The 25917-nt window shown below is 40.8% G+C and overlaps 2 protein-coding genes across 2 annotated transcripts; one reads left to right on the top strand and one right to left on the bottom strand.

The window, feature by feature from the left end:
• The first annotated feature begins 11448 nt into the window (after positions 1–11448).
• Positions 11449–16031, top strand: nefma (neurofilament, medium polypeptide a). The gene is made up of 3 exons (XM_040000678.1): positions 11449–12858; positions 13639–13763; positions 13874–16031. The coding sequence occupies exons 1-3, from the start codon at positions 11800–11802 to the stop codon at positions 15477–15479; spliced, it is 2790 nt and encodes a 929-aa protein (XP_039856612.1). The 5' UTR covers positions 11449–11799; the 3' UTR covers positions 15480–16031.
• Positions 16032–19746: 3715 nt separating this feature from the next.
• On the bottom strand, positions 19747–24371 carry nefla (neurofilament, light polypeptide a). The gene is made up of 6 exons (XM_040000825.1): positions 24269–24371; positions 23319–23424; positions 21789–23025; positions 21543–21667; positions 20687–21081; positions 19747–20596 (listed from the first exon to the last, which is right to left on the bottom strand). The coding sequence occupies exons 3-6, from the start codon at positions 22830–22832 to the stop codon at positions 20268–20270; spliced, it is 1893 nt and encodes a 630-aa protein (XP_039856759.1). The 5' UTR covers positions 22833–23025; positions 23319–23424; positions 24269–24371; the 3' UTR covers positions 19747–20267.
• Between the last annotated feature and the right edge of the window lie 1546 nt (positions 24372–25917).

The raw sequence follows: 25917 nt of genomic DNA, 5'->3' as shown, positions 1-25917 counted from the left end.
TTATTACTATGTTACTTTGCACTTATTTGTGGGTACATGCTTTTGTGCATACAACCCATGCAATAAGTTTGCATGTTATTCAAACATACTTGCATTAGCTGATACCTTGGGACTTATTGCTTATTGCCTTATTGTCCCACTGTGCTCGCAAAGAAAACATGACTGCAGCTAAAATGCTAACTATGAAGTTTCAAAACAGAGCCTCTCAAACCAATCTGTGAAGTCACTGTGGCTATGTTCATCTTTTATGTACAGTTTGTGGATTTGACAGTGCCTTCTAGCACCCTGTTAGCACCTGTCAACACACCCTCAAGTCTTTTTTTTGCTTACAAATGAGAGCCACAAACCCACTTTAAGACAACCAACAGTGTCTACAGTCCTCAGCACCTCAGGGCAATCTCGTCCCAACCTGATCTGCCTGTTTTGCTGCCAGGTGCGGACATGGATACAATCTGATGGGTATGAGTGAAGTCACGCCTTCATACTCAGTGCACATTTGAGTTGACCAGAAAAATGCACCAGAAAACACATTATACAATCCCCCATGCTGTGTACATTTCATAAAGAATATATTATGCATCGTCATGATGCTGTTGAGATGCTATTAGCACAGTTATATCCAGTTAGTTCATGAGCATCAGCTATACTAAGTACTATAACCTAATTATAAAAAGCTAAAGAGCTACAACACTATTTTATAGGAGAAAATGGCATTGAAAGTTCATCACAGCAAAAAACATTAAAGCAAAAACATTAAAGACATTTACCCTCAAGAAACCTTTAAGTCTCATTACCTTTTATGTCTAATATTTCTGACCGTTTAACTCAGCGTGGTCATGTGTGGGCGTCATTTTCATTTCCATTATTGTGAGTACACATACTGTAATCTATTCTCAAGTTTTCCTTTCAAAAGAGAACTTCAATGTGAGTTAATTAACAACTACATTGTCTTATTTATTTTTTCTACTTTTCTGGTTTCTTCATTTGCCGCAACAGAAAATATGCACTGAGGTAATTTCCTCATGCATGGGTACTGAATAGACAATCCACAGAGGGCATAACACTAAAATGTCTCAAAAATGATGGAGGTGGAGGATGGAGACATAAAAAGAGAGACAGTGAATCTGCTACTGTGTAGGTGGAGACAACAGAGGAGGGAGGAGGGTTGCAGTGAAGGAAGCTGATGAGTGACTCTGCAGATTAAAACCATAATGTCAGAGCACTACAGATGATCCAAGATATTGGAGGTAGATGGCTAGAACTGGAGCCATGCTGTTTGCAAGCAACTGACATTTTTAGGAAATAATATCTGCTTGCTGAGAGCCCTGAACAGAGAAAAAAAATTAACGGGAATGCACTTTAAGACAAACACAATTAACTTTTGTAGTTTAAAATAGAAAAGAGTGAAATAAAAACATCAACACAGATTAACAGGTTTGATAATATCAGTGACTTTACACAGAGAAGGGAGTATTAACATTTCCCTCCTTCATCTTGTGCACTGGTATTTTTATAGCCTCTGCAGATCGTGAGCATGAGTCAGGGTCTTTGGGACCTAAGGGACGCACCTGGTTACTAGATTGTTCTTTTGGATGAATGTTTCTTCTTTGTTTATAACTGCTAAAAAACTGTCAGATCAAAGGCATTTCAGAATGAAGCCTAATGTATTATGAATGTAAGAGGCTGATTTTGTGACAAGATAAGAGAAAGAGAGAAGGGAAGGAAAAACTGACACTGATGAAATAATTAAGTAAGGGTCTCAGAGCATTTTCCCTCAGTGGGGTAATTGGGTTTAGTCTGCTCTGCTTCAGCAGATCGTTCACTTCCTCCTCTAGACATCCAAAGCTGCTGACTTCAGCTTTAAATACCTTTAAAGGCTCAATATGAGGCATTGCCCCATCAGCGTGTGTGATGCATCGAGGCAGGAAAAGACGTGTTCTCCGTGACTGCCTTGACCCTGAAGAATGGCATCCTCTACAGACATCGGGTCTGTGGGGGACTATGTGGACCTATTAGCAAACTGCAACATGTGTAAACGAATTTGTCTCAATGACATTGGTGCCGGGACACATCGACAACTGGCACAGCCAGTACATGCTGACACACATGGTTCAGGGACAACAAGGGCTCACATATCAAGGAACAACACTGCTGAAGGCAGAGGAAAGATCTTCAGCAATAAACGTTCTATACATCCTGAAGGTAGTTTTTATGCATAGACCTTTAGTTTAGTGTAGTATAGTTTAGCTTATCAAGGTCCACATTAAGTTTAGCAGTGCAGCAGCTATTCTTCCTGGGGTCACAATGCTATCATACAATAAAATGAAAGAACAATTGTTACAAACATATGAAATATTAATCAAATTAGTTATTTTGACAGTATTATAGTAAAATAGTAATTGATTTAAATATTGTAACAAGTATAGCTCATTTTGGGTCAATACACACTGATCCCAGCTGTCATAGCTGTAATGTTGCTGTGTGGCAGGCAGGATGAGGGCCCAAGTGCAGGACTCGTTTGGGCATGGGAGTTTAACTGAAAATGGCAGCTTTATTGCTGGGAAATCCACAATAACATTATCTTACAAAAAAACCCCAAACAAACAACACGGGAACATGGGAACTAAGGCCTGAAACACCGGAAAACTGGAACTTAAGCAGGAGCACAAGAAAACAAACCTGGAACTGAGAAGCTAAGAAACTGAACAGGCGCACAAGGGAAACACACAGCAGTGAGGGTGCACGACACGACAAAGGGCAAAGGTAAACACAGGGCTTAAATACACAGGGAAATCGGGAACAGGTGGGAACACAGCTGGGACAAATCAGACATAACAAGACAAAGGAAGCAAAGCAGAATACACTGACATAAGACAAGGACTATCAAAGTAAAACAGGAAGCACGAGACATTTGCAAAGATGAAGACTCAGAAACAGACTTGACACTGAGACATGACTGACTGGATATGCAACATGGAACACAGGGAAGACATGAAGTGACTGAAACTAGGAGCTAGAACTACAGAAAACCAAAGCCATGAATAACAATCAAGGGATATAAGTTAAAGAAACACAAGACTGGGTCACAGACCCAGTACCGTGACATAAGAGTCAGGATCAATATTAAATTAATAAAATTCAAAAATCTGATTTAATTTTATTTGATTGAAATTTATTTAGCTATCTGTGAAGTTTATTAGATGTATATGACATTTTAGTTTAATTCTACTTTGCTTGTGACTTCAAATGGCAGTTCATAAGTAACTGAGATCACGCTATTCCTGCTATGGAATATTTAGAACATTTTAATGGATTTTACTAAAATACTTTGGTAGTATGCAAAGCTTCTGATACTTTAAATAGTTCTCAGAAATATGGTTGTGAATAGGTTTGTTCTGTCAGTCAAAGGATTTGTTGAAATAACCACCCTAAAGTACTACTTTAGTACAATAAAGTAGTACTTTATTGTACTAAAGTACTATTTTATCATATAACATTTTGTAATACAAAGCTGAATTTGTATGTATTGTCATCATCATCATCATCATTATTTATTATTATTATTATTATTACCACCACTAATCTAACTTGATTTCTTGTTTCTTTTCTTTTTCTTTTTCTGTTTTTTTTTTTTTTTCTTAATAAAGCCCCAGACCATGACAAAGTCTCCACCATGTTTTCCAGATGCCTGTAGAGACTCACCGTTGTACCTCTGTCCTGGACTCCTCCAGATAATCATAATTTAAACCAAAATTTCACATTCGTCAGTCAGAGTTGTTCGTTCTGTGTAGACACAACACTGGTTCATCCCTTGATTTAGATCCAATTTTTTTTTGTCAATTTTTCATGTCAGTGTTAAATAAAAGAAAACATTCAAAAGCCTGGAGAACTGTTACTGGAGACCACTTTTAAAAAAAATTCCAAGAAAGTGTGATTCCTTGGGAGCAAAATATAAAGAAATCAGGGGTGGCCTCATAGACATAGGCTGTCTTCACAGCATAAACTTTTGATTTGTCATTGCTGGAGTGGAATTAATCGCAGTATTAATGGCTCTGTTCTAATCAAGTGTCCTTTGAGGATGACGGTGTGATAGTGAGTCAGCAGGCACAATAATTGATTTCTTGTTTCACAAACACTGTTCGGGTATTGACCAGAGACTGTAAAAAACAAAAAGAAACTGGATTAATGTTAATGAATAAAAGACTCATGTAGAATAATTAGTTTTTTATTTATAATTAAACACATAAACACAATTGCAACAATTAAAAATAAACATAACAATTAGTTCTGAATACTTTTCAAATACTTTGTTTTACTTGTAATTCAGTTTTTTCTTTGCTTTTTTTCTTATTTTGCTCTTCTTTATTTTTTTAATGTTTCCTTTCTTCCCTTTTCCCTTTTATAATGAAGGTGAATGTGAGTACTGATTTTTCCCAGCACAATCATTATTGTATCCCTATGCCTAAACAAAAGTAATGAATCATTTAAAACACACAACCCAGTATGACACCATCACATGCTGAGTGGTTGTTGTACACCATAAGTTGCATGGCTCTTTGTACTTCTAACGCTGGAAGACAAGTAATAGTGACACTTCTATCAGCAACAGCAAATAATTATACAGCGTGGCTTTCTCATAGTAATTGTAAGGTTTTCACTTTCACTAATCATACTGCTTGCTGTAGTGTGAGTATTAAGAGTGTAATATCTGGATATCTGGAGTCCAACACTTTCAGTGACTAATGGTGGTCTGACAGGAGGTCTAGGCAAATATTATCATAATATATAGCATAAATAGGCAATCTCATCATTAGTCTGAGCTCTAAATCATTTATCTGGAGCACCAAATGCTACAGATAAATGCCAACAACAAAATAAATCACTGCCTAGGCAACACTGTGAATTTCCCTTCATCACAGGGAAAAGAGAAAACATGCTTAGTGGGATATAACGTGTTTGTATGTGTGTATTTATGCTTCAGATTAGTTTTGCAATTTTCTCAGCGAGCTGACAGATTGATACAACACTCCCCAGTTTGTTTGTCATATATTTTGTTATGTAACTTTAGGTGAGTGATTGAATCTCATGTTGAATTTATTAAAGGTTTGATGGCTTCCCTGCTGAAGAAGGATGTTGAAGGGAATCACTTTTTTCAGGTTGCGTTTCAAACATTTTCTAGTGGAACAAGTGATTTGTGTATTTGTGCATTTCACATATACCCGTTTTCCCCTACTGATTTGTGGAAAAAATCAAACTGATTTAGAAACTCGAAGGACTGAATATTAGCATTTTCCTTGCTGATGCCTGCTCCATACGATCAGTGTGTGTGTGTGTGAAGTGACAGGCCTGTCTTGGGTTTTTGCCAATCCTTTTCCCTGTGTGAGGAAGATGTGGAACAGTTTTATTTCTGTCTGTGGCTACTTAGCCATCCACAGAGGATCGCCTATGAGAAAAAAAACTCTGCTCGATGTTAACATGGACACACACACACACACAGAGAGAGAGAGAGAGAGAGAGAGAGCTACTGATGCATTGCAGATAAACTGCAGATCCTAGTGTCACCCCTCCCTTTCTGTTCTCCTTTGCAAACCCCTTCTACTGTTGTTCATCTTCTTTTTTTTTTTGCCCTCGCAGTATCCATGACATCACTTGCTCCCCACCTCCCACTAGCACCACCCAGTACAGCTATCTACAAGCTGTCACACCCTGCTTACCTCCCCACAAGATGCTCTTACCCTTCCACCTCTCAACCATCCATCGCAGGAGGCGTACAGCTAATCTTTGACCTTTGCAGAACCACTACAACATAAGATTGTTTAACAAATCATTATTGATTTGGCCTTGAGCCAAAAATCCATGGTTATGCAGACTCTGGCTCTTGTTATTTTAAAAGTGAATTGTTACCCCACCTAAGAAATCTGTGGACAAATAAAATGTTCTGGAAGTGTAATTAAGGTGTTCATTTATATGAAAATTGACGATTTGTCGCCGCCACCACCAGGACAGTGAAGTCTGGTAAGTTATAGGAGTGGATTCAAATGATTTTAGTTGCAGAATATCATCAAAACCCTAAAAAATTTACACAGAACTGAAATTGTTTTGTATTTTTCTCAATTATTTTCACTCAACCTAAAAGACAATGTACAAATAGATTTTCTTCCCTGGTGTGTGCATCAGAGCAGCTTTGAAACCCACCGGGGAAAAAATATGTTAATCAATGTACAGGGCACCTCGAAGGGGAGCTGATGAAGCAATAATGTAAATTCACCACTGACAGACCATGTGCCTGTGAAGTGCAATGTATGCACACACATACACACATTCAAATGAAGAAAACAAGTGATACGGTCAAATATTTTGACATTGTTATAGAAATTATGTTATTCATTTTAAACCAAAGGTTTAAAATAAAATAACTGTAACACAGTCTTTAATGCATCACTTCAGAAAAACAAGCACGCATATATATGCATCAGTACAGAGTTTTGACCTATGTATGACATTTTTACAGTCTGGTGCTTTAAAGGACACCAGTGTTACAACTGCTAGTACTGTAGATGAATTTGACAAGGTTACCAAGGTGGATGAAAGTGTCATGTGTGGCTGTGTGCAGGCAGGAGTGGTGGACCCGAAGCGCAGACACAAGGAGCAAAAAGATAAACTCAAATGCAACTTTGCGGGCGGGCGGGCGGGCAGGCAGGCAGGCAGGCAGGCAGGCAGGCAGGCAGGCAGGCAGGCAGGCAGGCAGGCAGGCAGGCAGGCAGGCAGGCAGGCAGGCAGGCAGGCAGGCAGGCAGGCAGGCAGGCAGGCAGGCAGGCAGGCAGGCAGGCAGGCAGGCAGGCAGGCAGGCAGGCAGGCAGGCAGGCAGGCAGGCAGGCAGGCAGGCAGGCAGCATGGGCTGATGGCGATCACAGCAGAGACAAAGGAAAACACAGGGCTTAAATACACAGAGGGAGCAATCAGTGAATGAGAGACAGAAGGGAAACACAGCTGGGGCAAATCAGGGCTAACGAGACAGGGGAAGCAAAACTTGATACAATAACCTGAGACACAGACTTCAAAGTAAAACAGGAAACATAATACAGAGACGCGGACTTGACAAGGGGATACAGCAACTAAGAAACACAGACAGAAACCAGAAAGTAGAACACGAACAAAGAAACCAAAAGACTAGAAATGATAAATTAAGGCAAAATCAAAGTACAATAATAATGAAAACCCAAAACTCTGGGTTGATGACCGAGGTCTCCTAACAGAAAGAAGACAGTCAAAGATGTGACATTTGATCATTGACCCTTTCACACATAGTGGTCACTACAGTGAACAGCTATTCAAAGGCTGTTTTCTTGTATTTGTGTCAGTGTTGATGGTATACTTGCACATAAACCACTGATGTGTCACTCCATACACATCAGTTGTCCACCTAAGTGGACATGTAAAAAATTCTTTGAAATGTGCATGTCCTATTTTCATATATGGACCTACAATGTAATATAAGTGTATACCTGTGAAGTCTCTCTGTACTGAGGAGCTGAGAATTATCAGCAGACGTCTTAATTAATCTCCCTGTGTTTATGTCTGTCTGTTTATGTCTCAGTGTCATTCTTTCTCTCCTCTGGCTCATGACATACTGCTTCACCTCATGAATAAATAAGTGACAGAAAGGCAACAGGCAGCCTTGTTAATTGCATGAAAGATCAAAGCATCATTGTGGTAAGTATTGCAATTATTTAGTTAATTCCCAGTCCTCTTGAATACTATTACAAGAAGGCTACATTAAAACCTTTAGGTAGATTAAGCTCTAAATATAATACTACAATTAGAGATGACTAAACTTGGTGACTACACCAACTAACACTCGTAAAGTCTCACTTTGAATCAAAATATATGTATTTTGTAAAAAGCAGTCTTAACTCCTGCTAATTGATGGTTACCTATTTTCAACCAGAAACTGGGCTTTAGTTTGACAAATGTACTAATAAATTGTAAATTTTAATACTATGCCATGGTTGAATCTGGAAGTAGTCTGACTTATTGACTTCACAAACACGAAGCATTTGTCATTATCCAGTTATTTAATTCAATTCAGTTTTATTTGTATAGCAACAAATCACAAAACACAGTTGCCTCAAGGAGCTTTATGTTGTAGATAATCCTAAAATAATACAGAGAAAAAAGACAAAACCCCAAGAATCAGATGACCACCTATGAGCAAGCGACAGTGGGAAGGAGAAACTCCATTTTAACAGGAAGAAACCTCTAGGAGAACCAGGTTTAGATTTGACAATTAAACGGTTGTTTGGACTTTAGTATATGTGCTCTGTGCTTGAAGCTATTGACTCTCTCATTTTTTATTCAGTGTAGTTGTACCAAAGTACAAAACTGATGTGTGTGTGTGTGTGTGTATATATATATATATATATATATATATAGATAGATAGATAGATAGATAGATAGATAGATAGATAGATAGATAGATAGATAGATAGATAGATAGATAGATAGATAGATAGATAGATTCTATTTAAAAGGTAAAGGCAATATTTCTATTAGTGAAATGTATGTATAACTTTGAAAGTCTATAGCTATAACTACATGGAAGTCTACAGAGTCATCATTAGTGCAAATATATTTTTTTCAATACACACTTAGCGTGTAGAATATGGAGTATGAAATTATTTCATAGGACATTTTTAAGCATAAAATATCACTCAGCTGAATGTAATGCAGAAAGTGAGCGTGTGTTCACCAATCATATAAACCATAAACGCATAAATAAATAATAAATAAATAATTATGACCCACTACCCATGGGAAAGTTGAAACTTTCGCCTTAGTTTTGTATTTCATGACACTTTTAGATGGGAGTATTGAAGCACGTAAGATTATTCAGGTAACCTCTGATACAGGATGCAGCAACATCTGTTGATATTTGTTGATCAACAGTAATACACCTTTAAGCACTATTTTTTTTCCATTAGTAAACTACTTTTGCAAATGACCACCTCTGGCTCTACACAAAATGGCAAAACAAATGAACTGCATGTATGTTCATGTGTATATAGTTTACACATGAATGTGAAGCAAACACAGTCAAGGTATTATAAACTGTAGTTGAACGAATAGTTTCATTATTAGTCAGTTGATGCAAGGATGTTTATGTGTTAAGTTTACAGGTGAATGTCTTAGATATGTTTGTGTTATTCTGTTATTACAAAAGATTGCTATGCTGCTGCTCATTTTTATGATCCACTCGTATCGGTTTAATAAAAGGTCACGCTGACCTTGCAGCTTACTGTGAATATGTAACAGTACACCTCTACACTATGCAACTTAAGGTTGTCCACACCTTGACCCCACGCGGGTACACTTCAATACTGTGGAGGGCTCACTGCAGGTTGCAGGCTGGGACAGACTGGGGCTGACTGGGATGGGCTTGTCTCCTTGTTAGAGCCTGTTTCTACTGCAGTGCTATTTGAAAACACTCCAACCCTTCTGCAGTGCGCTGGAGCCCAAAACTGATGTTGAATGACTCCCCTTTTTCTGCCCAACCCACCCACACTCACTCTAAGTTGTACATCACACCATCACCGCCCTCATAGGGCATCCAAAAGCACCTCAAGGTTCTGAGTTGACAGCCCTACAGCAAATATATCTGTCTGAAATCCTGCAGCCAGTATCAGGGCCTGAAGAGAACGTCATGGGACAGTGATCAAGGGCACAGTAAAGTCTGCAAACAGAGAGACTGGGGTGTGGCTCCTGGAGTATAATTACTTACAATACACGATGGCGCTTAAAATAGGCAGACATGCACAAACAGGGCGAGAAAGTCATTGTGACTTTCTCTGTATCCCTCTCTGTCTTCCTCTCTCTCTTTTTCTCTCGCTGTCTGCCTTTCTGTCTCTGGAGCAATCTAAAATTGGCCAAGCTTGATGCATTTGTACTGCCTGACTAAACCTTTCAGCAGAAGGAAATGAGGGGGGACGACGACAATAAACTGTAGATCAAGGTGATAATTATTATTATTATTATTATTATTATTTGAAAAGCTTTAAATTTAAAGTGCAATCTCCAGATGTGCAATAAAGTATCTGTCTTGGTCCTTATGTCCGCACTGGCTTTGCAGGATTTTAAATATGGTTGCACTTGCAGAGGAGAGGTTTGAGAATTTTGACAGAATTAAATAAGCAGTGGATGGGGAAAAAGGCGGATGCAGCTGTTTGTGGTGCATTACCTTCAACAATCATTTTCACATTGATCAAAGTCACATGATATTTGAGTGAAGCTTCAAGATTGACAGGAGATCAATACCCTGATGGCCCAAGCCACAATGCAGCCAACCTACACAGTGAGGCTTCATTTGTTGAGGGTGAAATGTCCTTATCAAATGCTTCGATAACTCACAAATCCCATGCAAAAATCCTACTAACTTGGAAGAAAGTTTACGTGCAGCATGTACAAATATAAACACTGACTATTACAGTGTTGTAGCTAAAACACATCTCTGTGTAGGTTGTACAGACTAATTTCTAAACAGTTCTGTAAATTAACAAAGATTATATTTTGTCATGATGGAGATTAAAAAGAAAACAAAAGTGGGTTAACATTTTAGTTTTCACATTTCACTGAAGTTATCCCAAGTTATTGAATGAATACCTGATGTTTAGACATTCAATTACAAGAACAGACTGTGTCAGGAGTTGGAAAATTCAATGTACTTTGTAGCTGTGCCTTAACCCAAACAGACTTCTCTTCATGAAAATTAATCCAGCTTCTCTATGATTATATTTTTCTTTTCACAGAAGTTTGGAAATCAATTAATGGTTAGAAGTGTTGGTAAACAGAAAAAACACTCAACTTTAAAGTTTGAATTATCTGTATGTGTGGCCATAGATGTTTGATAAGGTAAGCTATTTATTTGGGATGGAGTGCCACTATAACTCACTTGGTTGAGCAGGTTGCCCATATGCCAAAAGGCTTCTAAGGAAGGCACAGGCTTTATTCCACCCTGGGCCATTTCCTGCAAGTCATTCCACCTTGATCTCCTCCTACTTTAATATAAGTTCTTTACTGCTCTGTCCAACAAAGACTAAAAATCCCACCCCCTGAAAAAATGGCTTGTTTTTGACTACCCTGTGCAGCAGTGATCCAAAAAGACAAACTATGGACAATATTAATGTAAACACAAGAATACAGCATGCAGACACGAACACACACACACACACACACACACACGCTGTGGATCACTGGGTGGGCACTCCCTTTTACCTTCTATATACCGTATTATTGACAAGAAGGATAAGGAAGTTTATTTTTTCAACCGAGAATAAATGCAACTGATACTGCTGTTGAACTGCATGTTGCTGTCCATGGTGCTGAACTAAGAGGGGGCTACATCTATCTATCTATCTATCTATCTATCTATCTATCTATCTATCTATCTATCTATCTATCTATCTACTTTGTCAGGTTACTTTAAGCCGGACACCCACGTAACCCGTATAGCCCACGTGGTTCAAGCTGAACGGGACCCCGGACCATTAGCAGACGGCCCGAGGGGGATGCGCCCTCCCCTCCCCCTCTTTCAGTGGATGGAATAAAATTTCCTCATACTTGCTTTGGCAACTGCAGAGCCTCGGATATATAAGGAGCACGCAGAGGAGGTCTCAGTCGCTGTGAGAGCCACACACCCCTCACCTGCACGCACACATACACCCACATAAACGTTCGCCACACTCCTGCACGTCCTGCACCGTCCTCCTTCATTCTTGCGCACATCCCCTTCTGTGGTCTAACCGGATGAGTTACCCGGTGGACACTGTAGGGAGTCCCTTCAGGAGAACTATGGATACTAGAACGACCAGCTATGGCTACAGCCGCTCCAGCGGCACCCCCTCCAGCGGCTTTCGGTCCCAGTCCTGGTCCCGGGCCAGTCCCGGCTCCACCGTGACCACGTCTTACAAGAGGAGCGTGAATATGCCGGCAACCCGGGCATACAGCTCAGCTTTGCTGAGCTCCGCCGACAGCGTTGATTATAGTCAAACCTCTATCCTGAACGGAGACTACAAGCGTTCTAACGAGAAAGAGCAACTTCAAGGGCTCAATGACCGGTTTGTTGTTTACATTGACAAGGTGCACTACCTGGAGCAGCAGAACAAGCAGATCGAGGCGGAGATCCAGGCACTGCGGCAGAAGCAGGTGTCGCGCTCCCAGATGGACGACCTCTATGACCAGGAGCTGCGGGAGCTACGGGAGCTGCTGGAGCAAATCCACCATGACAAGGCACAAATTCAGCTCGACACGGACCACATCGACGAGGACATCCAGCGGATCAGAGACCGCTTTGAAGAAGAAGCTCGCATCCGAGAGGAGACAGAGGCCATAATCCGTGTCCTGAAGAAGGACACGAGCGACTCGGAGTTGGTAAAGTCTGAGTTGGAGAAGAAAGTTCAGTCGCTGCAGGATGAAATCGCCTTCATCCGCAACAATCACGAGGAAGAAGTCAGCGACCTCATCGCCCAGATTCAGGCGTCTCAGGTGACAGTGGAAAGGAAAGACCTCCAGAAGGCTGACATCACCGAGGCTCTCCGGGAGATTCGAAGCGAACTGGAGGGCCACTCCAACCAGAACCTGCAGCAGGTGGAAAACTGGTTCATGTGCCGCTACGTCAAGCTGACCGAGGCTGCAGAGCAAAACAAGGACGCCATAAAGTCCGCCCGTGACGAGATAGCCGACTATCGCCGTCAGCTGCAGTCCAAGACGGTGGAGCTGGAGTCCGTCCGCGGTACAAGAGACTCACTGGAGAGACAGCTTAATGACATCGAGGACCGCCACAACAGCGACCTGGCCAGCCTGCAGGTAAGAAGGCAGCCCGGTAAGAGCGGTGAAGGTGGGCTGAGAACAGACGTTCAACTCTAAAACAGGTCATAGATTATTCTTAAAGAATTGTGTAGCCTGTTTTTAAAACTTGATAAAAGAGTTGATGTTCTTAATAGGACACATTTATGTTTTACTGACGCAGCATTTAAGCGTGAGCCTTTAAAATCAAATAAAAAAAAAACATTCACAAATATAAAATATTAGTTTCTGTTATGTTTGACAGGTTCTGTAACATTTGTCCCCTTGTGCCTAATTGTGACTGTTAAGCACAAACACTTTTCTCTTAAGCAGGGTGATTGTATTCACAAGCTGGAGAGATTTCATAGAGTCACGAAATGGTTAAAAGGGAATCGCTGCAGCAGACTCTCTCTCTCTCTCTCTTGCTGAGTCAGAGGCAATGGGTCGATGCCTTGATTGGCTCTGTCCTTGCATCACACCACTGAGATTTTAGGGCGAGGGTGGGGGTGTATTGAAAGAGTGCGGAGGCTGCCCTTGAAACAGAGGCATTCAACATCTCTAGAATACTGTATTGCGTCAGAATGTATTAAAAAGCAAGCAGCCTTGTTGCGCAGAGTCTGCAGAGTTTACAGAAAGACATGGGCAGCACTGCAACAGATAATTTGGAAAAACTATTAAGGCTTCAAAAAAATTTGCATAATACATGAAGACTGGTTTTGAGCACTGGACCTCGTATTGCATTTAAATTATTCAACATATTCAACCCTATAACAACAACTGATTTTTGTGTATTTCACTCAGGAAACAATTCACCAGCTGGATAATGAGCTCAAGAGCACCAAATGGGAGATGGCTCGTCACCTGCGCGAGTACCAGGACCTGCTCAATGTCAAGATGGCCTTAGACATTGAAATAGCTGCATACAGGTACAGGATACACTCATGCACTATTGAAATTTAATTTTGAAACAATATTTGCAGTCCTTTTCATATAGAAGCATACTTTAAATATCTGATTTATGCATTTGTTACACTAGGAAACTCCTAGAGGGTGAGGAGACCCACTTCAGCACTTTTCCTTACCGCCAGACTGTCACCACCACTAAAATCTCTAAGCCTAAGTCGGAGCCCACAAAGCTTAAGGTGCAGCACAAGTTTGTGGAGGAGATCATTGAGGAGACAAGGGTTGAGGATGAGAAGGCTGAAATGGATGAGGCCCTGGCAGAGCTAGCGCAAGAGCTCTCTGCCACACAGGAAGGAGAGGAGGGTGAAGAGGAAGAAGGGGAGGAGAAGGCAGAGGGAGAGGAAGCAGAGGGTGAGGTGGAAGAGGGAGAAGGAGAGGAGGGAGGAGAAGAAGAAGAAGAAGTCGTAGCTGTCACTGAAGCCAAAGTTAGCTCGAGTGCGCCCAGCAAGGAGGAAGAGGAGGATGAAAAAGGTGGTGATGAGGGAGAAGAGGGAGAGGGAGAAGGTGGTGAGGATGAGAAGGAAGAAGAAGCAGAGGGAGAAGGTGGTGAGGGTGAGGATGAGGGAGAAAAGGGGGATGATGCAGAGGGAGGTGATGAAGAAGGAGAGGGAGGAGGAGAGGAGGAAGAAGTTGAGGAGACAATGTTGTGCACCAAAGCTCCCGAGTCTAAAGCCTCTCCTGACAAAGAGAAGGCTGGAGACAAAGAGGGCAGTGGAGAAGAGGAGGGAGCAGGTGCTGAAGAAGAGAGTGGAGATCAGGATGAAGATGCAGGTAGTGACAAAGCATCCAAAAGTGGAGATGAGAAGGAGGAAAAAGAGGATGCAGGCAAAAAGGAAGATGAGAAGAAGGGAAAAGATGAGCCAGACTCAGAACCACCTGTAACCCAGACAGAGGCTCCAAAAACTGAAGCTACAAAGGCCGAGGCCAAGAAAGAAGATGCTCCTAAATCTGAGGAAACAAAACCTGAATCTCCAAAGAAAGAAGAAGCTCCCAAAACAGAGGGATCAAAACCTGACTCTCCAAAGTCAGATTCCCCAAAGCCTGCGTCTCCCAAGTCTGAATCCCCTAAGCCTGCCTCCCCCAAGTCTGAATCCCCTAAGCCTGCCTCCCCCAAGTCTGAATCCCCTAAGCCTGCCTCCCCCAAGTCTGAATCACCAAAACCAGAGTCTCCTAAATCTGAATCTCCCAAGCCTGCTTCTCCTAAAGCAGAGTCTCCAAAAGAAGCATCCCCAAAATCTAGCTCCCCAAAAGCTGAATCCCCAAAGACCGAGACTGCAAAGCCTGAGGCTCCTAAAAGCACTGAAGACAAGACTGAGAAAAAGAGTGAGCCAACAGAAGAGAAGAAAGTTGAAAAGAAAGATGTTGCCATGAACGGTGACATAGACAAGAGTAGCCCTGAGGAGAAAGAGAAGAAGGATGAAGGAAAAGAAGCTGATGTGATCACCAATGGCGTAGACGAGAGTCCTGTCAAGGAAGACGGCAGCCAGAAGGTTGTGATCACCAAGACCGTGGAGACAATCACCACTGGAGAGGATGGGTCAAAGCATGTCATCAAGTCCGTCACTGTGACCGAAACAGTGAAGGAGGCGGAAGAGATGCTGCAGGAGAAACTGGTCTCTACTAAGAAGACCGAGAAACACTCCACTCAGTCTATCAAGCAGGTGACGGAGAGTGAGTGAGCAGAGAAGGAAGGGGAGGAAGGGGAGAGAACAACACAAGCAATCAATCCAGAACTAACATAACAAAGAAAATCATACAGCTAGAGCGATGTAATAAAGATAACCACTCTCAAACATACAAAACAAGTCAGAGCGAGAAGACAAAAGTTAAACGCTACAAATTTCAAAAATGCATGTTGAGTGAAAGCTTCAAACGGGCTTCACAGCAGACGCGGACAGGAGCAAGTGACTGAGACATTTTATTCTTCCTTATATTTTTTTTCCTTTCTGCAGTTAGTGGGTGAGCTCACGAATGGGTGGGTGCTTGGGTGGGTGGGGTGTCTCTGCATGTTAGCTCAGGGGAGCGGAATACTTTCCTCTCTGTATGGTAGAAATACACCTTAAAAAGAGTAAATACTAGAAAGCAATCAATAAACAATATTACTGCGTAGAGGGTTTTTGAGTTGAAGCAAAAGTGGGGGACTGGCGGATGGAGGGTCCTCGATGCAGACATATGTATTCTACTGACGAAGCCTTACTTGACACGTGAAGATACCAACTGAGCCAAAAAGACAAAAAGAAACTAACAACAACAAATACACAGCCAACAGTGACGGAAGAAATGGACGATGATATGATAAACACAATACCATATACATCCATTTACCGAAGCAGATAAAGCTTAAGAAACCTAAAGAAACTCCTAGCCTTAAACATGCTTTTTATCAGTGTCTGTTATGTTTACCTGAGTGCAACTGAAAAAAATATATACTGTAAATGATAGAAACATGCATTCCTGTATGCATAGGATGGACTTGAATTTAAATACAGAATTTAATGAGGTGCTACTGTTTGCAATCCCATGACTTTATTCATCATGAACAATTTCCCAGCAGCATTTGCTCAATAAATGTCATAAAGATCTTCAAAACGCCAACTGTCTGTTGTCACTTTATTATTCTTTTAATCATATTTTTTGCAACTGTATACAGCACTGCAGCAATACAGCATTACAGCTACGGAATATTACATAGTTTATTAGCAACTGAATGTAGTTACTGTGGTTTGTTTCCTGTCAACAGCAACATAAACCCAGCAGTGACGACAGATGTGATCACTGACAGGCTGGGTGCAGAAAATCAGTATTAAATAGCATCAGTGTCTTTTTAAAAACCCACCACAAGGGTTCCAAAAGCCTAATTTAATGATGTGGACCAGCGTGTGTTTGTGTGTAAATGGCATTTTTAAACAACAACAACAACAACAAAAAAATCACATTAGGAGAGATAACAGAATATTAATTACAGGGAGCTATTTGAGATAATTGGGAAAACAATGCTATGGGCGATCTTGGTTGGGTGTCACTGGTTAATCATTAGTATCAGCATGAATTTCATTTAAAAATAAATGCATGGAAATAAAGTAACTCGTAGTGTACTCGCACTTCTCCGCATTGCACCAGTTTAGAAACATTAAGTCCTGGACAAGCGAGTTTGGTTCTTGTTGCTACTTTTCTTTTTAAAGAAACCAAACGAACTTCGCAGTCATGGAAGCTCGTTTCTCTGGCCTCCATTCCTCTCTTTCTTTATCCGTAAACTATGGCTGTGTGGTGATTAAATTAAAATAAATGTATGTCTTAAAAGTAAGAAGCGTCACTTTTAAGCATCTAAGCATCCCTTTACTGGCACAGAGCCCAAGGCTGCTGCGCTTTAGTGATGTGCGAAACCACTGATTTCCTTTCCGATCCCATACCAAGTAAAATTCAGGGTGGTATTGACGATACTGATCCGATACCGATACTTTGTACAAAAACGTATTTTATTTATTGTATCTTTTATTGTATCTCAAATTATAGCGTCATCATGATTACAGGATATCAGACTACTCGTTCTTATCACTTAATAATGCAGAATTCATAGAAATAAAAAAACTGAAGTTGTGCGCTATTTGAACACGCTGCCTGCCTGCAGCACTAAAGGACTCCGCGAGAGACGTCATATCCTGTGATATGATTTACTCTGAGGTGTTTGACGAGGTTAGTGGTGTTGCCACAACACCTCCCTTTATTGCCACATGTATCACAAGTCTCGGCTGTTTGTGGAGGTAAAATACGTCCACACATGACTCCATTTACGCTCAGCCATTGTTGTGAGTTCACACGCCAAGGGGCTGCAACACATTTATACAGTCATATTTCGCATATGACTATGAAAGGCGGAAGAGGAAGTAGTTCCTTCGAATGTAGACAATTCGAATGTTATAGTTTCTTTCCACTGTGTTCCTGTTAATGATAAACTACAAATTTACCCTAAATTACTAAAATATCAATATTTTAATATGAGAATCGATTCAAGAACATGAATGACTGGTATCGGAGGAATCGATATTTCAGTATCGATCCGCACATCACTACTGCGCTTATAGACTATAGTATGGCTATAGACTGTTTATAAAAGATGGATGCATACATACAATACCTGCTAATCAGAGGTGGGAAGTAACTACGTACAAATACTTCTTTACTGTGCTTAAGTAGAATTTTCAGGTATCTGAACTTTTACATGAGTATTTATTTTTCTGACAACTTTTAACTATATTTCCCCTTCATTTTTAAACAAATATCTGCACTTTCTTGTAGTGTTTTTATTATATTATATTTATATTAAATTGTGTTTGCAGTACTTCAGAATGTGACTAGCACTACAGAAGAGGAGGAAGCCTGAAGGGATGTTACATCAAGCGAAGCAAAGATGAATTTTGCATTTAAGCTGATGATGTTTAGATTCATTCACTGACTTCCAACTTTATACAGTCTAGTGTAAAGACAGTATAAACAAAGTAGTGTCACTGTAGGGGATGGACATCAGCCAGTTCAGTTGCATAAATCCACAAAGAGCAACAGGTCAGCTGTTCACATCATGTACACCAAGAATATCTACTGAAGCTTATATTAGAAATTACTGTGAGTTGTGATTATTTTCCCCATGCTGATCCAGTACACAGATCACTACACAGGGTTTCCCAACCTGCTGAATCCCACTTTAACCCCTGACTTGTTTTACTGTTTAGGTGTGGAGGGAAAGTCCTCGTCTGCAACGTAGGTGACAGAAAATAGCATTTTTGTTTTAAATTTTCTTTCACTGCATGTGCCCTGTATAATAGATTCAAACACAGCAGTTTGATTGAAATTAGAATGTTAAAATGTTAATAATTTCTATATTCTCATATACTAATATTTACTTATTATTATATTAATATAGCACAAGGTTCAGTTACATTTGTACAAAAATGGCTAGTAGAATTGCGTAGCTACTTTTTCCATTGTTACTCTGAGTAAATTCAGAGCCTGTACTTTTTTTTGCTTTTACTTGAGTAAAAAAGTTGCTTCAGTACTACAACTTTTACTGGAGTAAAGGCATCTGTACTTCTACTTAAATAAAGAAAGTCAGTACTTTTGTCACTCCTGCTGCTAATCAATGGTAGTAATCAATGCTAATAAACCTAAAATGCCCTACAAGGCATTCACGTCACAAACATTGGCGACATTTCCAGTTCAGTGACTCCCAGTCTACCAACAACAATTCAAATGATTCAGCAGGTGAAGGTGGTAACTATCCATAAAGACCAAAAATATCTTTGTTATAGTCTGAAAACATGCCTTTTAATGCTCTGAACTTCACTACTCTCAATTCCTTGTGTAGGGAATTCAATTAGATCACAATGCTTTAAGGTAATTGGTGACATGAGGAACATGTTTTTGATATTATTGGGATGATTTTCTTTTCAGTTCTTCATTGCTGTTACACAGTTGTAATGTGGTAGATGAAATTTAGCTATGTGTAAATGCCAGCATATATTTCTGTGATATTTCTGATACATACATAACATACTGAGCATATTACCTTAGCTTAATAAAGATGAATACTTTGCACCCGTTGATGCTTCTTTTCTTCCTCATATTCATTTGTCATTTTCCCTTCATTCCAGTGCATGATGATCTCAGATCTTTGAAGGACTAGGCTAGTGACGATCATTGGATGTTATTCTTAAAGAGGCAATGTGTGATACTTTGAGTAAACTACACAGTGAGTTTAGATACTCACTATAAATCCAGGCAGCATTCAAAAGTTACAAACTTGCTCTGTAACCCAGTATATGGTGAGCAGCAAGTGATCTCAGACAGTATAGAAGATGAAAGTTTTAATCTGATTTTACGACTAAACAGTTTTTTATTTGTAAGATGAAGATTATGGTTTTTAAGCCACATTCTTTGATGTTCAAAATCAATCTTGAACTACAGCAGGATCTTTTGTGAGAGTGTTTATAACACAGCAGGATAGCAATTATCTTAGAGGCAATGTTGTGACACTAAATGTCTGTATTTGTCAGTGTGAGTGTGGTAAGTGATTGGGCTGCTCACCTCTCTGCCTGCTAAGGAAATAATAAATCAACACATGTCTCTACATTTCCAAGTGCCTATGAGGACTATATCATAAATCTGTATGCATGTCAGCATAATCTTTAAATCAGGGCTCAAAATCAGTGAGATGCACGGCTTTAAGAATAATTTATTTACCCACCAGAACTCTCACACACATACACTATTACATTCACTCATAACTGTGCAACAAGACCTTTATGGGCTATTTGGAACATTGGTAAGCATTTAACCTTGATTTGTTGCTTTAAATGGCTGTTGGACTGTGTTATTGAGCACCATGTTAACAAGCAGAACTAAGAGGACAGCACTGATGCCTCTACCTGTCTTTAAGCTGCAGTTTTTTTGTGGACAGTCTTCACCATAACGGTTTACTTTTTATCCTTTGTGCTCTTCTCTTCAGCTGGCTCAGGTTGGGCAGCTTTCTCTTCAACTTTCTCCTTTTTTGCTTCGGCTTTGTCATCTTTTTTTGGAACAGCTTTCACGTCTTTGTCATCAGCTTTATCTTCTTTCTCCTCACTCTTTTGAACTTCCTCCTGCTCTTGTGCTTCATCTTTTGTATCATCTTCTTTGTCATCAGCTCCTTCTGCTTTTGCCTCCTCTTGTGCTTCAGTTTCCTCCCCTTCATCTTTTCCCTCTTTCTCTCCTTCATCTTCGGCAGCTTCTGCTGCATCTTCCTTTTGCTCCTCTTCATCACCACCTGAATCAAGAGATGACAATTTAGTTACCATGACACTAATAATTGATATTTATTTGACTGATAGAACATGACTGAGCAAGTTAAACCAACCCTCGCCTTCTTCCTTATCCTCTTCCTCTACTTCCTTAGCTTCATCTTCTTTCTCACCTTCCTCCTCACCTTCCTCTTCATCCTTTTTCTCCTCTGTTTCTTCTCCCACCTCTTCTTCATTAGCTTCCTCTTCCTCCTTTTCCTCCTCTTCCACCTCCTCCTCACCAGGTGGGCTGGCCTCTGCTTGCTGGGCGTGGCTGGCAGAGATGATGCCTTCAGTGGTGCTGACACTGGAGCTGAGCAGGCGTGAGGTCATCAGGTAGGAGGTGCCAGAGCTCAGGCTGGAGAAGACGGGCCTAGCGAAAGAGGGTGCTGACAAACTGTGGCTGTACAACGGGGACACTCCCCCAGCCATACCTACACTGAAGCGAGACTCCTCCCCTTCCAGGAGCTTCCTGCGTCAAACAATGAAAAGAAAGGATGGGAGATCAGTTAAAAGCATGGGTCTTAAATGTAACAGTAAGTGGCCATTTATTTACTCTTAGAATTATATTGTCAGGATCTCTGTCTAAATAAATAAATAAATCTGGGCAAATTCCGAGATGATTAAACTATTTTGCTGGTAATAACTGAAATGAGTAAAGAAAATCAACAGCCTATTTATGCAAGCCAATTCATAATTTTATTGGGAGGGGTTTTTGGTTGGGTCTGATTATTGGGGGGTCATAACCCCCCTGGAAGTTACGCCCCTGCATGTCTCAGACATTAAATGTAAAAAAAACTTCACTGACTCTGATACAAATCCAAAAGCATCAGTTTCCTAGGTGCCTCTAAATAGGAGTTTCTATATAATTTTGCAACGCTAAAAAGAAACCCTTTATCATTTATCAGACTCACTCCCTGTTTCACCCATTACCTGTATGCAGCAATCTCGATGTCCAGAGCCATCTTGACATTCAGAAGGTCCTGGTACTCCTTCAGGTAGCGTGCCATTTCCTGTTTAGTGCCCCTCAGCTCACTCTCCAGTTCTGCAATGGTATCCTAAAGAAAAATCAAAGTTAAGTGTTATTTTATACAATGAGACAAAGGGAAATAACATACTGCAGGATCAAATGAAAACCTTAAGTAACACACTTCAAAGATCTGGACCACATTTACAGACCTGCATAGCTGCTATCTCTGCACTCTGTTTCTCCTCCATGTCATGCAGCTGTTTTTCCAGGGATTCATTGAGGCCTCTGCATGCATCGATTTCCAGTATGCGGGATTGTAGCTGGCGTCGGTACTCTCCTGCTTCGTCCTTGGAATTTCTCACAGCATCAGTGTGCTGGGCCACAGTTTCAGTCAGGGAGCCTACCTTGCTTCTGAACCACTCCTCAGCTGCCTGCATGTTCCTGGCAGCCAGCCTTTCATACTGGGACCGGATATCCCTGAGAGCCCCAGAGAGGTCTGGAGCGGCAGCCTCAGATTCCACAGCCACCTGCACACCCAGCTGGACTTGGGCCTGAAGTTCAACCACTTCACCCTCATGAATCCTCTTGAGGAAGGCCAGCTCGTCCAGCAGGATTTCCACACTTTTCTCCAGCTCAGCCTTTGCTAAGGTAACCTCGTCGGCCTCCCGACGAGCCTCCATCAGCTTGCCCTCAGCTTCTTCACGAGCCAACACCTCCTGCTCATATCGACCCTGCAGAGCACTCAGGGTTTGCTCCAGCCTCTCTCTCTGACTTAGGACAGCCTGTTGTTCTGCCCTAGCTTCATCCACAGCTGCTCTCAGGGACCGGGCCTCTTGCTCATACAGTGCTCTCAGGCGGGACGGCTCAGAGTGCCTTTGCCTCAGCAGCAGCAGTTCTGCCTCCAAGGCACGGTTCTGCTGCTCCAGCTCACGCACTTTCTCGATGAAACCGGCAAAACGGTCATTAAGGTCCTGCAGCTGGCTGCGCTCTTGTGTGCGTACAGCTCGAAACTCGGAGCTGATCTGGGCCGCTTGGCTGAGTTCCAGCTCCAGGGAAGAAGCTGGTGAGGAAGAAGAGTAGAGCACACGGCCAGGAGAGGAGTATTGCAGACGGGAGGAAGACAGTGGGGATGCATGAGTAGAGAAGCCAGAGAGGGTCCTCCCTCTAGTCACCACCACACGTGCAGGAGGCTCGGCAAAATAGCGTCTGTATGATGAGGTGGAGTAATAAGGGTCATATCCGATGCTACTCATGGTTGAGTGTTGGGAGGAAAAGTTGCTCTTCCTCTCCTCTTGCTGTATGTGTGCGTGTGGAGGAGTGCGAAGGGCTTGGGTTTAAGTCTTGACTGCTTGCTGCTGCAGCAGCCTGCGCTTTTATAGCTGGATGGTGGGGGCTGACGCAAGCACTTTCTGCACCCTCTGACAATGAAGGCTTGATAGGTTTACACTGCAATGGCAAGAAATGAGAAAGATACGAGCCATGGGAATACATGGAGGAGGGAAATGAGCAAGGGTTAAAAGCAGAGAGGAAGAAAAACAGTTTCTAAATAAACTAGAATATAAAAACAGCTTTTTACAGTAATTTTTAAGACTACAGCAAAACTTTAAAAAAGTCTATCACATGGCCAGTTTTAAACACATAACCTGATCTTTTTAAGAAACTGTACAGTTTTTACAGTAATTTTATGTTGTAAAAATGACAAAATATCACTCAAACACATTTTCTGTCTCCTCACTCACTGCAGAAAAAAGGGCGAGGGTGGGGCTGGGCTGTCCTCATTTTACAATCATGACACAGCATCTCTCCGTGTGGTGGGGAGCAGAACTACAGCCATGGCCTCAACACCTGCAATGATAAAAATCCCACCCAAACAGATGGCATAACACTATTAAAGGCATGACTTAGAGTGGGTTAATGTGCAGCTAAAATTGCAAAAATACCATGATTGATTTTCATTTTTCTCAACAGGTTTCTCAACTGTTTGCTGTTAAAGGTTATTGATTTTTACATGCAGGGTGTGTTTAATACTCTTTTTTGATCCTTTAGTTAAAGAATATTTACTGTGATTTCATTTTCTGCAGAAGTTGAAAATTGTGTGTTCACCCAAATACCCCATCTGCTATATATATATATATAGAACAAATATTCTCAAGAGCATCATATTGTCCATAACAGCGACACAAGATATTTAAAATATTCAGTGACTAGTTACATATTGTGTTGCCCTCATGATTTGAAACAGGAGAAAACATATCCATACCGCTATATATGGCGTGTGTGTGTGTGTGTGTGTGTGCGTGTGTGTGTGTATGTATGTGTGTGTGTGTGTGTGTGTGTGTGTGTGTGTGTGTGCGTGTGAAGTAAAGAGTTTCCGTTCAAAGATTCATTTTTCTTTCCAGCTTTATGAATAAATGAAGTGCATTGCAGTGTTTTGCAGCATGAATTTTGCAGTTTTGTGTAGTTGTCTATTGTTGTATATGGGAAAGCTCTAGAGCATGTATGGCTGGTGTACTTTGTCTTTGCAGCAAATGCCCCTGGTGCCTATAGGCAGTGCTGTGCACAAATAAAAAGGAGGTAGGTGGTGGGAGGTGGGGGGGCTTCTGTGGGAGCTGCATAGGCTGCGCTGCTGGCTGAGTCATCGTAACAGTTGTGATCACACAAACTCCCTTGTGTACACTTTTTTTCCCACCGTAACAGCAGTATGACAATCTGCATCGGGGCGATTTCTGGCAGACAAGGCGCTTACAGGACCTGGGGAAATAAAACAGAGAAAGTAGATCATTAACTTCTCTTCCCAAGCACATTAGATTACTTACAGCGCTAATTTCCAGGTTGGTACTTCTTGCCTCCACGATGCTGACTAATATAAAAGCTCGGCCTACATGTGAAGACGACAGTATTATTGCACTCAACATTGCTAGCATTTTACAAAAAACGATGCCAGCATCATACTTCTGATTAGAGCAACAATTTTGTGGTCCATGATAGCATCTGCTGTCTTGGTGAAATAAACTAATAAGATGCATTAGTCCAGTTTGACCACCAGAGGGCCAAAAATACCATCCATCCATCTATCCAGCCACCACCAGACACAACTTAAATTAACGTAATAACCAATTGTGTATTTGTTAAATACAAGTATTTATATTATATTTATTTTCCAACTTAACTTTTCCCGTTCTGCAAGACTTGCCAGACAGTTTCTTGATGGTAGGCAGCACAAAGAGAATTTTTCGTTGAAAGACTACTCATCATTCTCTGTTAAACATCTTGTACTAGCCATAAAAATGAAAAAAATAGTGACTTTTCTTCTTCCTTGTCACAGTCCTTCTCATTAGTTTATATTCTGTATAGAAGAAAATCTCAATGTCATGATCACATGATGCAGGTTGGCTTCATGCCTGGAGTTCCATTAATATTCTATTTTTGGATTATTGTATTTCCTCTGGATCATAAATTTGATTGTTCAGGACACATTTTCCTGTTAGCTCTGCAGCTCAATGCCCCTGCTTTGTCAGCTCTTTGTCTGTCAGTGTATTTTCTCTTCCCAGCATTAAATTTAATGAAAAATAATAAAAATGTTGTCTCAGTAGCATATGTCATAGGTTCACTTTGGTGGAGCGCCAGGCCTTTTTCTATTTAAGACTAAGGATACAAAGTGATTAAGTTTTAATCAAAGCATGCAGCAGAGATGGTGACAATTTTCTATCATATGGAGAAAAGTGGATTATTGGATTTGTAACTCATTCTGTTTTCAACATACCCCTAAAATATTCTAACTGTAATTCACAAAGTTTTTTATGTGGTGTTTTTATCTCATAAAAACAAGTTTCATGTAATACAATGGTAAACATAATCTACATGATATTAGAGCAGCTCCTAGAGGTGATAAATTGAAATAACACCTTATATATTACCCTGATTTCAGATTTTACACTGACTTGATAATGTCTTTATGTTGCACCAAAATAGGCACTTCTGACAGACTTTTACACGCTCCTTTTATTGTTTATGAACCTTTATCTTGTTCTTTATGATAATACATAATTGTTGTTTATAGAAGTAAGAGTAAATCTAGCACCAGTAGTCAGCCGCATATATATATATATATATATATCTTTTTTTTTCTGCTGGCACTGGCAGCTACTGTATGCAGCTGTTTAGTGACACACTGAAAATGGAATTTCTCCAGCCATAGTGGAACACAGAGGACCTGCATGAGTCATATAGTCACTGTTATGCCCACACAACAAATGCCCTGTGGACAAATATTTACTAAACATACAAAATCTTCACTGTGCAGTGAGTTGAAGAGTGAGGAAATGCTTCATCTGAGCA

The sequence above is a fragment of the Simochromis diagramma genome, unplaced genomic scaffold (genome assembly GCF_900408965.1).
Source record: "Simochromis diagramma unplaced genomic scaffold, fSimDia1.1 OVJJ01000596.1, whole genome shotgun sequence".
NCBI classification, from domain to species: domain Eukaryota; kingdom Metazoa; phylum Chordata; class Actinopteri; order Cichliformes; family Cichlidae; genus Simochromis; species Simochromis diagramma.
The sequence above is the reverse complement of the archived record's forward strand: the minus strand, read 5'-3'. Positions and strand labels throughout refer to the sequence as shown.